General features: G+C 41.8%; 1 protein-coding gene across 1 annotated transcript in view; it reads right to left on the bottom strand.

Annotated features, from left to right (window-relative positions):
• Positions 1-11,611, bottom strand: part of LOC134943685 (uromodulin-like) — a 91,318-nt gene extending 79,707 nt beyond the window's left edge. Inside the window, exon 1 of the mRNA XM_063932394.1 lies at positions 11,497-11,611. Within this exon, the coding sequence (XP_063788464.1) occupies positions 11,497-11,611 (115 nt within the window). The remainder of the gene's footprint in view (positions 1-11,496) is intronic.
• Positions 11,612-19,452: the final 7,841 nt, after the last annotated feature.

Genomic DNA, 19,452 nt, shown 5'->3' with positions numbered 1-19,452 from the left:
AGGGCTCAGGGCTCCTGATGCCAACAAGTGGCCAGGCAATAGAGGGCGGGCCAGTGGGTTAGAGACAGGGAGCCTGAGACTGTGTACATGCTGTTTGTGAACTTGCTGTGGAAAGTCTGTTTACTATGCTGTGGAAGTAAATGGACTGCATTTCTTTCATACAACTGTGTCAGCGTCTTGCCTGGTTGAAGGTCGCTTGTTACAAATTGGCCCACAAACAGGGAATCTCTGCTGGATGCACCAAGTGCAGCGGGAACCCAGCAGCTGCAGGAGTCGCCGTTGCCGTGACAGTCTCCACAGACTCTGCAAACTTCCTCTGGTCAGGTTAGTAACCAGCCAGGGTGTGTGTGTCAATTAGTTAAAAAAAAAGAAGACTTTTTTTGTGTATTTTTTTGTTGTTGAACTGTGGTTTGGTGGTGTATGCTAAGGGATGCAAGATTCATATATCGTGCAACCATCCCATCCCTCATGGAGGAGTTGTTAAGGGCCCTAACTAATGTGGCTGCGGGGCAACAATCCCAGATGCAGCTTCTCCAAACACAAGTACAAGCTCAGCAGGAAACCCTGTGCCTGATTCGTGATGAAGTAGGTCTCCTGCGACAGCATCACCAGGAGCCTAGGCCGTTGCAAAAGATGTGTCCCTCAGACGATGTAGAAGCCTACCTGGGGACCTTTAAGCGCGCGGCCACACACCTGGGATGGCCAGAGGATAGCTGGGTGAATAAGCTGGCCCCATATTTGACGGGGGATCCCCAGAAAATGTACCATGACCTCCCGGCGGACCAGGCATCTACTTAGTCGCAGCTTAAAGCTGCCATACTGGGTCGCATCGGCGTAACCAAGGCCTGCAAAGCCCAGAGGTTCCAGGACTGGCGTTGGACCACGACAGAGAATTCTCGAATCCAGCTGGCTAAACTTCTAAAAATGGCGAGGTCTTGACTTCAGCCGGAAAATAATAAGGCTGCCCAAGTGGTGGAGACCGTAGCCATAAACTACTGTGTGCGGGTCTTAGACAGAGGCATGCAGTGGTGGATTCTCCAGGCTGACCCTCAAAATATGGAGGACCTAGCCGCCCCAATAGAGAGATATGCTGCACTGGGGAAAACGGCTAAACCCTCAGACCGAGAGACTCGACCAGTGCCAAAACCCCGGACCCGTCAAACTCCGGAAACGGGGGCCCGGACCAATCTGGTCGTCTGCTACGAGTGCGGGGAACAGGGCCACATCCAAAAGGACTGTACCAAACAACCTGAGCCTATGGAGTGTGGAGCAGGAAAATTAGGGCAACCAGCCTACAGCTGTGTCGGAAGTAAGGGTTCGTCTGTGCCCTACCGATTCCAGGTGACCCTCCAGATCGCAGCACGGCCAATCCAGGCATTTGTCGATACCAGGAGTGAATTGTCAATTATCTCTACGGGGTCGGTTTCTGAAGGCGCTGACCAGGTCTTACCTGTGGTTGAGGTGCTCTGCGTCCATGGTGCCACTCGCAAGTACCCCAGAGTGCGGTTTCCAGTTCAACATCGGAGCAGACAATCCAGCTGGTGGCAGCCGTCGCCCCGTGCTCGCCCTATCCTTTGATCTTGGGCCGAGATTTCCCTGGCCTATCAGAACTGTTGGCGTTTCAACTCGAGGAGCTGCCTTCCTCTCTCAGCTTTGTGGCTCGAAGGTCGAGTAAGTCCTCAGGAACCGAGTGTGTGTGGAGATGGTACGTCTACGCCAGAAGAGCTTACCGATCCAGAGGAGGCGAGTGAAGAAAAGAAAATTAAGAACTGTCATGTCGCTTCAGGATTTCGAATGAGACCAGCAGGAAGACCCGAACCTCATGAATGCTTTCCAGAACATTTGTACTTATAATGGGAAAATGTATTCATCCTTACCCAGGGGGGCAGCCCATATTTCATAGTAGAGAAGGATTTACTATATAAGGTTGTCGAGGAACGGGGTAAGAAAGTTGAGCAGCTTATAGTACCAGGGGTCCATCAGCCTCTGGTCCTGGAAGCTGCTCATACACAGTTGTGGGGAGAACATTTGGGGAGGAGAAAACTATGCAGAGGATACAGCAGCATTTTTTCTGGCTGGGAATCCGAGCGTCGGTAGCAAAGTACTGTCAGTAGTGTCCCATCTGCCACCGTACCGCACCGAAGCCCTAGTATAGAGCTCCCCTCATCCCTCTTCCAGTAATTTCCTTTCCCTTTGAAAGGATTGGGATGGATATTGTGGGGCCAGTAGAAAAATCAGCAAGGGGACATCAGTATATCTTAGTCCTCCTTGATTATGCCACACAATACCCTGAAGCCATCCCTCTAAGAAATATGAAGACAGCAACCATTGCCAAAGAACTATTGCTGATCTTCTCCCACCTGGGCATACCTAAGGAGGTCCTCACTAACCAGCGGACCCCCTTTATGTCCCGGCTGATGAGTGACCTATATCGGCTGCTGGTGGTTAAGAAGATTCGCACCTCAGTGTATCATTCGCAGACTGATGGCTTGGTGAAGCGTTTTAACCACACACTCAAGCAGATGCTCAGGAGGGCAGTTGCCCAGGACAAAAGGGATTGGGACCAGCTCCTACCTTTTCTGATGTTCGCTATCCGAGAGGTTCCCAGTCCTCTACGGGCTTCAGCCCCTTTGAGCTGTTGTACAGCAGACATCCCCAGGGAATCCTGGACCTCTTGAAGAAGGGATGGGAACAACAGATGTCCCCGGAGCCAAATGTAGTAGTTAGTTCACCAGCTCTATGGGCGGTTCCAGCAGATAGCTCCGTTGGTCAGGGACCATATGACTCAGGCCCAGTCTAGGCAGAAATGTCATTATGATGTCCCAGCTGAGAAACTGAGTTTTAACCCTGGAGACAAGATCTTGGTCCTGGTACCCACACTGGAGGGCGAGCTTTATGCCCATTGGCAAGGGCCATATACAGTGCTCGAGGCTGTGGGACCAGTGACTTATCGTGTGAGCCAACTGGGAAAGCGAAAGCTTGCACAGATCTATCATATAAATTTGCTGAAGCCCTGGAAGGAAAGCTGAGACAGCAACTGCAAGAGTGGCCAAGATCTCAGCATGTGCGGTTCCAATAGACAGATCGCTCGACGAGGTCAAGACGCGTCAAGCTCAAGACATGGTCAGGAGAAATTTAGATGCCTTTTCGGCGATTCCAGGGAGGACAAAGATCATCGAGCATGATATCGTTACTCCTCCGGGGGTAGTCGTCAATCTCCGGCCGTACTTGATACCCGAGGCAAAGAGGGACGCAGTATGCAAGTAAGTGGAGGAAATGTTATGCCTAGGGGTTATTGAAGAGTCCACCAGCGGGTGGAATAACCCCATAGTGCTGGTTCCCAAGCCATCAAGAGCACTGTAGTTCTGCAACGACTTCCGCAGGTTGAACCAAGTATCTAAATTTGATGCCTACCCCATGCCACGCATTGATGAGATGATCGAGCAACTGGACCAAAGCCAATACCTGACCACTCTTGACTTTACTAAAGGCTATTGGCAGATTCCCCTCACTAAGGCTGCCAAGGCGAAAACAGCTTTATCCACCTCAGATGGCCTGTTTCAGAATCGAGTCTTGCTATTTGGTCTTCCCGGGGCCCTGGCCATGTTCCAGTGGGCTACGAGTAAGCTCCTCCAGTGCCACCGGAAGCACGCAGCCGCGTACCTTGATGACATTGTTATCTTCAGCGATGACTGGGAGTCTCATCTGGCCAAAGTGGAAGCTGTATTAAAGTCTCTGCGCTTCCACGGCCTCGCGGCCAACCCAGAGAAGTGTGCGATAGGTATGTCGGAGGCTAAGTACTTGGGGTACGTGGTAGGCCAGGGCCAAACCAAACCTCAGGTCAATAAAGTGGAGGCAGTTGCTGCCTGGCCAAGGCCCGAGATGAAAACCCAACTCAGGGCCTTCTTAGGCCTGGTGGGATAATACAGCAAATTTAACCCGAACTTTGCCACCAGAGCAGCCCCGCTCACTGATTGCTTGAAAAAGCAAAGTCCAGACAAGCTTATGTGGATGATCCAGGTACATGAGGCCTGGAAGGACTTAAAAAGTGCCCTGTGCAAAGCAACAGTGTTGATAGTCCCGGACTTCGGTAAAAGGTTCATCCTGCAGATGGATGCTTCAGGAACAGGCCTCGGAGCAGTCTTGTTTCAGGAGGTAGGTGGGAAAGAGAAACCAGTCCTCTATCTTAGCAAGAAACTACTGCCTAGGGAACAGCGATATGCCACGGTAGAGCAGGAATGCCTGGCTATCAAGTGGGCAGTAGAGACTCTGAGGTACTATCTCCTGGGATGGGAGTTCACCTTAATCATCGATTACGCTCCACTCCAATGGATGTGCCTAAATAAGGAGACAACGCCCGGGTAACACGGTGGTTCCTTGTCCTCCAGCCATACCGCTTCAAGGTCCAACACAGAGCAGGAGGATAACAAGGCAACACGGATGACCTTTCATGGAAGTTCCTCTCCTCAAAAGGTGCAGAGCCCTGTGGGGTGAAGCTAGAGGGGGGAAGGGGACACGGAGAGAGACCAACCTGAAAAGGGGTACACCTGCTGAGACTGGCGAGCAGGTATGTGCACCAAAGAAGGACTCAGCTTCACCCGTAGGCTCAAAGCTTAGGGGGAGGATATGTGGCAGTCCAGTCTGGATGCCACACCGGGTGTTTGCAGGACAGGGCAACAGTTCGGGTGGCCCGGGCTAAGGTGACCTGGGTTTAGGGCTGGACCAAAAGGAAGCCCAGGGAGGTGTTGGGACACAGCAGGTTGTCTCTTTAATGTTGTGTCAAAGATTATCTGGCAGTTGGAAATTATAGTATTGTATTGCTGTTGATACACAGAAATACACTGCTATTTCATACATGAGATCCCATCCATGCAGTTCCGTTCCAGGTATTGGAGCAAGTGCTCCCAGCAATCAGGTACACCTGTGCCATACTTATAAAGCTCATTAGGGCAAGGGCTCAGGGCTCCTGATGCCAACAAGTGGCCATGCGATAGAGGGTGGGCCAGTGGGTTAGAGACAGGGAGCCTGAAACTGTGTGCATGCTGTTTGTGAACTTGCTGTGGAAAGTCTGTTTACTATGCTGTGAAAGTAAATGGACTGCATTTCTTTCATACAACTGTGTCAGCGTCTGGTTGAAGGTCGCTTGTTACAATATATACAGTATATATGCTGCATAGTACTGTTTAGTTAATATAGTATAAAACATAGTGCAGACATTAATGAACATCTTCAGATAAATATAGTTAAATATGTGCTTACAAAACTCGCATAGCATAAAAACCTCTATTAGATAAACACAATATGAAAAACCAGGAAATACCCCAATAAAATCGATGCCATAAATATGAATACCAAACATATATCAAAACCAACCTCATATGGATTAAATAGTATATGTGTGAGGATACTGGGTTCAAAATCACTCAGTCACGGTGGTAGATGAAAAACCAACAGTGGTTTATTGAACAGAATGGGTTATAAACAGCTCAGCACACTTCTGTGATCCAATTCTACACGACAATTCCTCCTGGAACTCCTGACAGAACATTACTTCTTAGTCAGTCTCCTGCCACTCTCTCACCTTCCCTCTTTGCTATTATCAAAACCTTTTGTCTGTCCTACCATAAGGCGACACCTTCTGGCTCTGTATTGGGTGGGTTACATTAAAGGGGCTGACTATAGAACACTTTCAGATAGACCTACTTTAACATGTCTAGGCATGTCCTCTAGCACACAATAGATGTTAACTAAATGAACCTTAATTAATCTGATTGTGTAGCCTGGAATCCCATGTGTAAGGAAGAATGAGGGGGGTGTATGGACTGACATCTGAGACTGGCTGTATCTCCAACAGCAAACAAACAGGTTATCAAAGCAGTCACATGGGCGGGGACATTATTTTACAAACTATAATACAATAACCAATACATTCATATATATACATCGAAAACATAACTGTACCCTTGTAACAATAATATCATACAATATAATACAATATTGCCTAACATATAACTAATAACATATTGGCAATTGATGAAGTCCATGTGTAGGACCAGGGCTAGGAAAGTAACCACGTGTCTTTTACCACTGAGCGACACGACGCGCCAGCTGTGTCATCACATGTCATCACAATATGATATATAATTTACAGCATTAAATTAGGGACAACTTTAAATCAAAGCAAGCAAACTAAAGCAAGATTTTTATTTAGACCCAAGGGGGCCACTGTATTGAAATTAAATATCCAGTGGGCCTCAAGCTAAAGTGATAATTTGTTGCATTCACCCCCTCTAATAAGTGGATGGGCATGATCAATTAGCCTATATCTTATACTGTAGTTTATTAGGGGTAACAACCCGTGCCAGAGGTGCGGAAAGAAAATAATCTGCATGCGTGATGGCGAGCAAGGGAAGAGGCAAACAAATTAGCAAAAAGTAGATTTAATTATTAACTTATCTTCACATGCCAGGATAGAAACAGAAAAATCTGTTTTAAATAATGCTCTTTCTTTTGTGCCTACAACAATAGATGACGAATTGAGTTGGAAGGTTGATGTCTGGCATCATCAGCATAACCTTAAGCTTAAAGAGTTCTAGGCAATGAAGACAGAGAGTATGTATCCTTTATCACATCACCCCTTTAAACCAAAAATCACTGTTTGAGCCACAAACTCATACTGTGATTCCTCTATACAATGTTACAGCCGGATGGTTGAGTCTTCAGTTATTACTTTTGCCACACATTACCTGTGCATCAACAAAAACTTAACCAATGAGGAATTTGTGAAATAAAATCCCTTATAGTGAGACCTGCTGACAAGAGATCTATAGGCAATTGGATGATCAAAGGGTATATATCAAGCTGGAAGTTGATCTCACATGCAAATTTAAAAAATAAATTGATACCATTTTGAAGATGGCATTATTGATACAGTAGAGTGATCTATAATGCCCTTACAGTAGAATTTCCAATTATGCCTGTGATATATACCCTGCCCAAGGTGCATTAAAACCTGCCATGCCCTACTGGTTGCCCAATAATTGCAGCTTATGAACACTTGTTTAATATCATTGCAAAATATTTGGACTTCTTTTTACAGCCGATGATATAGCCTGAAAGAACATTTTCTAAAATATACTACTGATTTTCTAAATAAATTAAAAGAACTACAGGAACTACAGTACCAAACATTTGTGTACTATCTTGTATAAATGTTGTTCATCTATGCATGCAAAAGGTCAAAGAGCTTCTGATGAATAATGTCACTAAAAAAGGCCCTGAGTTATCTTCTTTTATACTATTTCTTGAAAAGGACCTGACTAATATTTTTTTCTATTCCAATAGTGAGTATTATTTGCCACTGCTGGGTTGTACAATGGGTTCTAATGTTGCCCCAGCTTTCATAATCACTTACATGTTTTCTGTAGAGAAAAATCTTTTTTTTTTTTCCTTTTTCTTTTTTACAAAATCCATCATTTGCCAATTGCCTGATATTTTTCACCCAATATATAGATGACATTATGCTAATCTGGGCTGGTACTAAGGAGGAGTTTACATTGCAAATAGATGCCATCAATCTGATGGATGGCAGTATTACATTTATGTTTCAGTGCAGTAATACTGCTGTCCATTACTTGGATGTATGGATCTATAGGAAGAAAGAACACTTGGACCCAGTATATACGATAAAATTGCTTTGTTACATGCTAAATGTCATTATCCAATTTCTATGAAGAAAGGTCTCCCCTTTTTACAATTTCTTATAATAAGAAGGATTACAAGCTGTGAGAGCAATGCCATCAGACAGATGGATGAAATGTTACTTAAATTTTTACAACATGATTGTTAATTTAAATTGAAATCATAACGTGCTAAAAAATAAAGCTCTATCAAGATCTAGAGAACAATGCCTTTGGCCTAAAGTGCAAACTGAGCAGAATGCATTGCCTCTACAGCAAGTCCTGCTATCGTCAAAATTGCTAAAAAAAATATTGGCCTTTTATTACCATGGATGAGTATTTATCCAGCTTGAAAGACACTACAGCAGATTACTTATCTTTCATATGAGGGGCAGAAATCTGAGGTTACTGAAAAAATTACATTACTGACATGCAAGTGTAACAACCGTCCCATTTTCTATCAAGGAATCCTGTATCATATAAATGTACAGGTTGTACTACCTGTTGTTATCTTGAAACAGGATCCCATGTAACACATCCACATTCGGGGTAGAGAGTATTCAGCAAATATTTATTATCATGTACTAGTAGGTTTGTGATGTAAATCATCAGCTAGTGCTGATTTGCCTTACTCCAGCAGGAGATCACAATCCTGTTTGCTGCCAGAACCTGGACTTTTGGTTAGTCTGGATCTGTTTTCTCCTGACTGTTTATGGTGCAGCCACTGGCCTGTGTTGTTCATTAATAAAGGATTAACTAATTGAACATTACCAATGTTTCTGCCTGAGTCAATAACAAATACACTTGAGCAACAGAGTAGTATCTCAGTAGCCATAACATAAGCTCACACAACCTTTGGATTCACCTTTGGATTCACATGAGCCTAAGGGCCTAAGGGGAATAATACTTGAACCTGAATCTCTCATCTGAAAGGTCAAACATTCATATGTTAGCTTAGATTAGGTTGTGACCATGAGTTTATATTTTATGAGTTTATATGTTTATATGTGTTAATGTAGATTATAAGGTAATGTTTATGGGCCCTACAGACCCGGCGACCCGCCGCCGAGCTGCCCGACCGCCGATACGGCAGACGGGTGACCCGGCGGCGGTGGGGGGAGTGAAGTTTCTTCCCTCGCCCCGTCACCTGAATCCATAGCACTGCATGCTAATATGGAGGAGATTGTACATATTGGCCTGCATGCATAAGCGACAGGGCACCAACGATGAATGTGTGCGGGGCCACGCATCGTTCATTGTTGGTGCCTACACACTGAACAATATGAACGAGTTCTCGTTCATTAATGAACGAGAACGTTCATATCGTTCACTTAAATCTTTCAGTGTGTAGGGCCCATAAGGCCCTGCATACATACATACATACATACATACATACATACTTACCACCTCCCTGGATTAATTCACTCACAAACTTTTTTTTTTTTTTACTGTATGTAGACAAGAGAATTTCAGAAGTTACAAGAGACTACAGCAGGTTCCCTTATTTGCCAGCACTTGCAGAGTTCTGACAGTATCCAGCAGTGTAAAAAAAAAAAAAGGAGGGGGGAGGAGCAAGGGTTTGTTTCCAATGAGCGCACACATGGGAGAGATAATATTTTGGGAATTTTTATACCCTTATAAAATTTAACTTTTATTGTTCATAATATAAAAATAACCCATTCTGTGGGTAAAATACAGTGAAATATAGAGATTAGATTAATCAACAAACATACATACATTTTGCGAAAAAGTTAGAAAAATGTGAGGATACAATTGTTTAAAAAGCAAAGTTCACTTTCAAGTCCCTTATATTGTTTGGTATTCTCCTGTAACCAATCTAGAAACCAGTGACGTGCGGTGAGGTCAGTGGCTGGGGAGGCACTGGCAGCTAACACCCCCCCATAGAGGAAAAGAAAAAAAGAAAGTGTAGTCCCCCACACATCACTAAAACCAGCACCAGGCAGAACCAGCCAGGGAGGTCAATTCCATAGCAGGGGAGACGTTCAGTTTGAAAAGTCGGTTGGGTGTCTTTTTTGCCCTGTCTATTAGATAGGAAAAAACAGACTCCCAGCTGACTTATCAAACATTTGAATCTCCCCCATTGAATATTTTCTCTCCCATATGTACACCTATTAGGTACAGTTAACTTGGTTGGATTCGGACTGCACCCCCACAGACTAAACTGAAGTAATGAATAATGAATTTGGGGCTTACTATTAGTATGCAGTATTAGTAGTGTGAGGGTATATTTTTCTCTCTCTTTGCAGTTCCAACAGTGGCAATCTACCATTATATCCAGTTTACCTGGATCTATTAGTACACACTGGCAGTTGTAATCTAGACAAGGGTTTCACTGCAATACACTTTTAATGGAATTTGTTTTGCAAATTACATTTTAAAATAAATATAATAGAACAAAATATAACATAACTCTTACCATACATTTTGAGGGCTTTTGTAGTCCCATGACAGTTCTGTGACCATCGAAAGAACCTAACCCTGAACACACATTGGAGCCAGTCATTTTGTGGCCACAATCAACATGTACACTTTATAAAGAACCATTGGTGGTCATTCCGAATTAATCGCTCGCTAGCAGTTTTTAGCAGCCGTGCAAACGCTAAGCCGCCGCCCTCTGGGAGTGAATTTTAGCTTAGCAGAAGTGCAAACGAAAGGATCGCAGAGTGACTACAAAAATAAATTGTGCAGTTTCAGAGTAGCTCCAGACCTACTCCTAGTTTGCGATGACTTAAGACTGTTCAGTTCCGGATTTGACGTCACAAACACGCCCTGCGTTCGCCCAGCCACGCCTGCATTTTTCTTGGCACGCCTGCGTTTTTTCGAACACTCCCTGAAAACGATCAGTTGACACCCAAAAATGCCTACTTCATGTCAGTCACTCTGCGGTCAGCAGTGCGACTAAAAAGCTTCGCTAGACCTTGTGTAAAACTGCATCGGCCGTTGTGAAAGTACGTCGCGTGTGCGCATTGCGCTGCATACGCATGCGCAGAAGTGCCTTTTTTTGCTTCATCGCTGCGCAGCGAACATTTTCAGCTAGCGATCAACTCGGAATGACCCCCTTTGTCCCATGAATAGTGATCAGAAATTGCCCGAGTGAATTGGTAGGCTGCAAATAGAATATTTCTTCAGTTCACTAAATAGCTGCCTCCACTTTATGTTCTGTACCACATGTCAGATGCTGTTTGAAAATAACCCATTGCTTTGTGTATATATTAACCCTTGACATGAATTACAATCAGTACTGTACTTGCCAATTACTCTCCAACTTATTGCATCACTACACAAATTTTAATAAATACTACAGGTTGAGTATCCCATATCCAAATATTCAGAAATACGGAATATTCCGAAATACAGACTTTTTTGAGTGAAAGTGTGATAGTGAAACCTTTGTTTTCTGATGGCTCAATGTACACAAACTTTGTTTAATACACAAAGTTATTAAAAATATTGTATTAAATGACCTTCAGGCTGTGTGTATAAGGTGTATATGAAACATAAGTGAATTGTGTGAATGTACACACACTTTGTTTAATGCACAAAGTTATAAAAAAATATTGGCTAAAATTACCTTCAGGCTGTGTGTATAAGGTGTATATGAAACATAAATACATTCTGTGCTTAGATTTAGGTCCCATCGCTATGATATCTCATTATAGTATGCAATTATTCCAAAATACGGAAAAATCCGATATCCAAAATACCTCTGTTCCCAAGCATTTTGGATAAGGGATACTCAACCTGTATTATACTTTTGACATTCTATTGTTACAGTTATGGTAACATAAAGTCATACTTGGATCATTAAACTCCACCATGGTATACTGGCGTACTCCACATGGAAACCTGGCAGTTACACGGTCCAGTAGCCAAGAATTCACACGTTTTAACTCTATAAAATCATCATACATGGAGCCTGTTGTATCCACCAGATAAGTTAGGGATGAGGATTCTAAAAGAAACAAGACAATTGACTAATACAATGTATGGGAGCATTTATTAAAACAAATTATTAATATGTATATAGTACTGTAATATGGCTATAAACAGTGCTAACCAAATGTCTCACATTATATTTTCCTACATCATAAGACCAAAACCTTTTTTTTACTAAATGCAAATGAAAAGTTGTGATATTTGCAGTGTCCCGCGCCGCAGTTTGGCTGCAATAAGATGTCAATGTGACCAAAAGACTGGTCTAGCTTTAAAGATGCAGTGGGCCCACCCTGATTTCTGTAAACCCCTTTTTCCTACAATTGGTCCTGTTGAGAGTGTAGGTTCCTGTTTACACATAAAGTATTTGGGGGAAGATATTTTAGCTCATTATCTAATATATGATCCTCTAATTTATTACTTGACTTTTATTTAAACATTTACAAGTGGAATGCTTAGCGGGAATATACTGTTTTGTCAAAGCAAGAAATCATTGACAAAGCAGTGTGCGTTCATTGGCGTTTGACTGTATCATACCTTATCTATACAAATTAATTACTGATTTGGATTGAAAGTCTCTAGATGATCACTTTAAAGTACTATAATCTGCACTGTTTTAATCTCCAATATTATTACCCAGTGCAAACTAATAATGAGGGGTAATTTAGATCTGATCGCAGCAGCAAATTTGTTAGCAGTTGGGCAAAACCATGTGCACTGCAGGTGGGGCAGATAGATTTGGGTAGGTTATTTTGTTTATTTTTACACTGCAATTTAGATTTCAGATTGAACAAACCCAAATCTAACTCTATGTACATGTTATATCTGCCTCCCCTGCAGTGCACTTGGGGGGGTCATTCTGACCCGCTCGCATGCTGCAGTTTATCGTAGCAGTGCGATCGGGTCAGAACTGCGCATGCGCCAGTGCCGCAGTGCACCGGCGCATGCCAGATGGCTGAAGGCCGTCGCTGTGCTACGATCGCCTCTGCCTGATTGACAGGCAGAGGCGGTTGCTGGGCAAGGGGGGGCAGAACGGCGGCATTGGCATCACACGCAGCCGCTGCGGGCCGGGGAGCGACGAGTAGCTCCCAGCCAGCATGCTAAAGCTGCGCTGGCCGGGAGCTACTCCTAAAGTGCAAATGCATCTCCGCTGTGCAATGCTTTTGCACTTCTGCGGAGGGGGGGGGGGGGGTCACTAACATGCGGGGTGGGATAGCCCTGTGCTGGTGGTCCCCCCGCAAGTCTATGGTCATGATCGTAGCCCTGCAAAATTTTGCAGGGCTACGATCATCTCGGAATCACCCCCATGGTTTTGCCCAACTGCTAACAAATTTGCTGCTACGATCAGGTCTGAATTAGGCCCAATAATCACAATTACTGAAATCGGGATTACTCCATGAAAACATGAAAACCATACACATAGTGTATTTCGTTACTAAATGCTATAATAATATTTTTTTTTAAACAGATTTTTTTTTTTTAGAGTAACCAGTTTACCACTTTTATGGCTGATATATATGTAGCCATGAATACTTATCAATCTTAATATAAATATAAACACATTATTTTTAAACAGTTAAATAAAATGTACTTTATATATATCACATTAACCTGGTACTGATTACTTGGGGCTAGGCCTGTTGGGTGGCCTGGCGGGGATCTGGGCTATCTGCTGAGGGCCACCACACATAGTACTTTTAAGGGTTTTTGTTTTGGGAGGGGGCATGGACACACCTCCTGGATTTGGCCACGCACCTCCCCCAGTACTGGGACCTTGTTGCCCTCTCAACAGCTTTGCTAACAAATATCAAATCATCAGGTATGTCTAAACTGCATCTAATCCGTACTGTATATTCCCGCTAAATGATGGCAATTGAAATATCACAGACTCTTAAAGGATGGAAGTTATAGGAAGGGAATTCTGAATAAATATTATCTCCTCTACATACAGTAATTGTAGTAGATTTGATAATGGTACAGAAAATACAGCACATGTTAATTATCTTTCTTTTCATCTTTATTTCACCTTGCATTTTCTGTATAATTGTAACTTTTATTTTGCTGGTTCTTTCTGCAACTGTGTGTTGAAGCATTTACATTTTTAAATGATGAACTTAATGTCTAGTAATTATTAATGAGAAAGATCCTACTTGTATACTTTTTATTTCTAAATAAAAATGTATACTGTATTTTATATCACATTTCAGTTTACAGTTCACCACATGTGGACAACACTAACACTTTTTCTGTGGTAATTCTTAAAAGATTGTTGAGGTGGACAAGGAACAAATTGGTACAAATAAAGTGACAACTTCTTAGTACCTGCTAAGTACTCTCTGTAAAACACTGTGAATGGATTTGGGTTGCTACCTCCAAGTAATGGGTGTTAAAATTAAAAAAACAAAACAAAAAAAAAACATTTGTTTATACAGACAGTTGCCTAAGCATGAATCCCTAAGGTATCCTGACACCCACATTTCTGATAGAGAGTAACTAACAGCCTCCTTTAGATTTTTCCATATAAGTTGGTTCTGTGCAGCACAATATCTGTGCAGATATTTTATATTTAAGGTACAGTACAAGCCTTAAAGCCAGACATGCTGGTACTTGTGGTTCTCCAAATACCAGCATGTGGGGGAGGCTTGCTGAGACCTGTAATCCCTTCTGTATAAGACAATATTTTTTATAACTCTAAACTAATGAACTATCAACTCAGAACCTACAGCCCAGGGGTGCCAAGGAATTGTCCAGGCTTCAGCCCTGGCTTTGGATAACTGGAAGGAGGGACCCCTACAGTATTTTGAAGGGTCCCCACTCCCCTAGGAATCCCTGGCCATGGCTGACTAGTTAGGAGGGTTAACTTTATGGCCAGGGTCCAATATAATAGGACCAATATATAGCTGTAGAGTTACCTTCCTAGCTAAGTGGGACATTTTTCTTTTCTATTTTTTACACTTTAAACATATTTTAACAGAGAAGCACTACTCAGATCTTACTGATCTGTGCAGGCTTTATGTTTGGGAGTATTTGACTGCCAGAAAACACGCCATATAAACATGACTACATACACCATTGGAAAACACGATTCCCGTGTTTTAGTTATAAAAAAAATTCCCGTGTTTTAGTTATAAAAAAAACACCCATGTCTGATTGATCTCACCTGTATTTAATATCAGTAAACAGGCGAGATACGATTCTTAGTAAATTTACCCCTAAGGCATAATACATCTCCCCTGGGCATGATAGTGGTAAATGAACATTAACATACATTATTATTTCTCCTCCTTCAAATAAGTACAGTACACCCTGAAATGATCTTTGTCATACAGGGGACCGGTGGCAGTTGCAGAGGTGGAGATGCAGCACAGTTACAAATTCAAATAGGAGAGTCACATCAACTGCTACCCCAAACACAGCCAAACTCCTCTGACTGGGACTCCATGGTATTTGGTGTGGTTCTGACTATTTGGAGTTGCCACTGCAGAGGGTTTTTAAACTACCACTGGCAAGGGGGCTTTTATTTTCATATCTACTTAAATGCAATTTCATACTTGCAGTCCATGCAATTGAAGATATGTACTTGATCTACAGCACTTAAAATACACATAAATCTATTTATGCAAACATCAACAACAGACACACCTTTTAAATCCTGCCTTTATTAGTCTATAAATGTACTGTATGTTACAGAGGGGGATATATATGATCCTTGGAGAGAGATAAAGTACTAACCAATAAGCTTCTGTCATTTTTTCAAACACAACTTGTAACATGGCAGTTAGAAGCTGATTGGTTGGTAATTTTATATTTCTCAACTTTATCTCTCACCACAGTATGATACATCTCCCCCAGGGTGCAGACAATTGATGCATTTGACCTCCTTTATGTTACAATTAGTCCTGGGGGGCCCCACTGTCTGCGTATCCACTCCTCCTCTAGGGATCAGGTTCCAGATTCTGCTCTTGAATTATACATTATTTTATGCTATATTATACTGCACCGGATTATGGTGTATGTTCTACAGTACTTTGCTGTTATTAATCTGGTACATTATCATGCGTGCACTAGCAGTATTTAATATATATAAATTTAGCAAGGGCCCAGACCATGTAATAATGGTTAGCCAAGCCTCAAAGCATGGGTCCCTACCACTGCATTTCCCTGGTGGGCCCTTCATGCCCAGAATTGTTTGTGAACATAAAGATTTTATGTACCCACAAGCAATGATACATAAAATTATATCTATTCTGGCTCCACATATGCCTGTTTATATTTCTTACCAGTTTGCACAGCACATGTTCTCTCGTCAGCATCTGTGTGAGAAACAAACACTGGTAATGGTACAATAAAAGTGAACAACAATTACACTATGTCATTGTATTTCAAAAACATACATTTAATTGTATGCTATATAACATTCAAATGGAATTAACTAATTTTGTAGGAAAATTTGATTTGATTTTTTGTTTAAATTTAGGCAATTATGTGATTTTTTTTTATCAAGTTATTTCTATCTAATGTTTATCAGAGAGCCAAATTATTTTCATATATTGTCCACTTACCCCCACTGTGTGTAGTTAGTTCTGCTCTACAGAAGGGAAAGAGCAGGGCCAGATACAGCAAATGCATGGTCTACCCTCTACCTATAATGTGTAAGGTTGTCTTGCCTGGGATTTAGAAGTACTATAATTTTTAGTTTGACTTCCTTTTATAGTAGATAAAATGATTTTTTATTGTGCCCTTGAGTTCAATCATGAAAATAAGGATAATAGTTGTACTGTATTTTACAACCGTTTCCTTGTAATAAAATTTCCCAATACTCTTTTAACATAATCTTAATTGTGTAATTAGGCAAAATATTGTTACATGAGGTTGTTTTATAAACCTACCATAAAATAAATTGATAATGTAAGAACTTCCTCCACTACCATCATGCGTCTACAGTATATGACATATCAGCTGATACTGATTAAGGGAGCTATTTATCAAAGGCTCAGATCTGTAAATCATGGAAAAAAGGCTGTGACATATGATAGCCTACACCAGGGGAATACTGCTTTGCATAGGGAAAACAATTCATGGACAGCTGGGGACAGGATGGAGTCAGCAGGGGGTATCCACAGGAGAAAATGTTTTATTCGTAAAATAACATGTTTTAGTACTTCGGAAGTCTTAGTACAGCAAACCAATCACAGTTCTAATGCAGAAGCTGATACAAGTCTAGGATCTAGTCTAGAAATTTCACCTTTGATTCTGGAAAAGTGCAAGTAAACTTTGATTGCATTAATTTATATTGATATTTTTCATAAACCTTCCTATCTCCATTAAGGGATCTATTCAGTTCTAGTCGGAACTGCCGTCTAGACGGAAAGATGGCAGTTTCCGACTTTTTTTTCATGATTTGACCTATTCAATGGGGCTGCCATTTTTCTGACTTGTTGGAAAACACGTGGATCTGCAAATTAGTAGTGGATCCATGTGTTTTGTCGGATTTGTGGCCAAATCTGACAGGTTTTAGCCTCATTTTCAACAATGTCAAGCCAACTTTAAAAAAGTCGGACTGACATTGTCAGAAACGGCAAAAACCTATCGGATTTTTCCTCAGATTGAATACTGAACTGTCGGATCCTTTCCGTCGGAAAAGATTCGACATCAATTGAATAAACCCCTAAACCTTCCTACACTAAATGATATGATCAATAAAGCATTTAAACATCTTTACCCTTTTTTATTTGGGTTTTCCACATACTATATATATATATATATATATATATATATATATATATTATATATATGTATAGATACACACACAAAGAAGATTACCTCAGGTGCGCTAATGGTAACTTGGGTGTATTGGTAAGGGAATAAACTCTATAGGCCAAATATAATAGAGTGAGAGTTTCAAAAAGTGAGAGATTTGGTAAGGTTTTGCAGTTTTTTTTAAAGTGGCAATCATTTACACAGCAAGATCAGCCTGGTTTTGCAGTGTAAATGATTGCCACTTTAAAAAATCTGAAAAACCTTACCAAATCTCTCACTTTCTGAAACTCTCACTCTATTACATTTGGCCCACTAAGTTCTTCATATACCCTTTTTGCAGCTTGTCACTCCTATCTAAAATCAATTGGTAAAGCAGATAAAAATATTCTCATGACAATTACAGAGAGTCTGCATACATTTCCATAAATGGTAACATATAAACCAGCCGCAATAGAGGAGATACGATGTTAATTATGTTTCATTACTAACAGAGGGAGAGACACACACTCAGGAGAAAAAGAGTCCTATTGATTTTTCATCTATTGAGAGTATATACCTCTCTGAATTCACATTGCTATGAAGATCCATCTGGCTAAGTAAGGTTTATTTGAAGATTCCATTCCGGTTTAGTGAGAATGGGAAAAAATCTTCAATGCTAATTGTGCATAGAATTGTATTTTTCTTCTAACCACACCCCTGATGAAGTCTCGCATGTGGACGAAGCGTGTAGGGTCGCCATTGTAACAGCCTGCATTCGTCATAGGGAACATTTACCTATGACCTCACACCCGTAAGGGTGAGGTGATAATTAACATTATATCTCCTCTATTGGGGCTGATTTATATGTTACAATTTATGGAAATGTATGCAAACACTCTGTAATTGTCATGAGAATATTTTTATCTCTACTTTTATACCATGAATAAACATTCAGGTTTTAAATTGACATATCAATTGATATTAGATAGGAGTGACAATCTGCAAAAAGGGTATATGAAGAACTTATAGAGTTTATTTCCTTGCCAATAAACTCAAGCTGCCATTAGCGCACCTAAGGTAATTTTCTTTGTATTTCTATTTACAGTCCCCACCAGCAGGGGACTACCTGTGAGGTGCGGCTTAAATTGTTGTTAGCGCAGAAGGAGGGACATATATATATATATATATATAGAGAGAGAGAGAGAGAGAGAGAGAGAGAGAGAGCTTTCCGTTGTCAGAGATAGTATAAAAGTTTGCAAAGCTCAGGGCAAGGGGCATACCCATTGTGGGTTCGCATTTTACTCTGGCACCCCTTTCCATGTACTCCTCTCTGTTTCCTCCATTCCCCCATTCTTTGCTGCATCCTATTGGTAATGTTTATTCCTTACACTCAGTAGTTGCTCACAGCGCTGAATCCTTTGTTATTTGTAACTCTTAGAGAACCTATGGGGGAATTCAATTAGCTACTAATTGATCCCTAGGACTATCCAATTAGCCCCAAAGCCAGCAGCCATCATGGGGTTTATTTCACTTGTCCCAGAGGGGCGGAATAAAATCACAGATGACTCGGGGGTTAACGGGTGCAAGGACTACGTTAATGCACAAATCCGTGAACTTTTCACAGATTCTGTTATTTAACGCTTGTTGATCCCTGTTAATGTCTGTTAACACATTAAGTTAATAGGCGTTAACAAGGTGATTGGGAGAAATCGGAAGCTACCTCCCCTTTCACTGTATTGAGAAAATGTACATAAGAAACTATCTTATTTTGCTGGGCTGGCCTGGGGGGGAAGGGGGGCGGGGGAGCAGGGAGCCATCTGCATCCCAGTCCAGTACACTTTTAGTGCTACAGGCCCAGGGGGCGCGCTCTGCATATATGGCTGGATGCGGGAGGCATGATGAATGGCGGCTGCTCTCAATGTGCAGCCATTCAGCTCTGCCTCTATGATCTCCACGGTCTCTCATAAGGTGCTACTGCGCATGCTTGGTCATGACATCATTATGTCACATCAGGCTGCGCACAGCTGCAAGGGAGAAAAAGCTTCCATCAAGAAAGAAGTGCTGGCTTAGCCAGCTAGAA

This window comes from Pseudophryne corroboree, chromosome 7 (genome assembly GCF_028390025.1).
Source record: "Pseudophryne corroboree isolate aPseCor3 chromosome 7, aPseCor3.hap2, whole genome shotgun sequence".
NCBI lineage: Eukaryota > Metazoa > Chordata > Amphibia > Anura > Myobatrachidae > Pseudophryne > Pseudophryne corroboree.
Note: the sequence above shows the minus strand (reverse complement) of the source record. Positions and strands in the feature narration are given on the sequence as shown.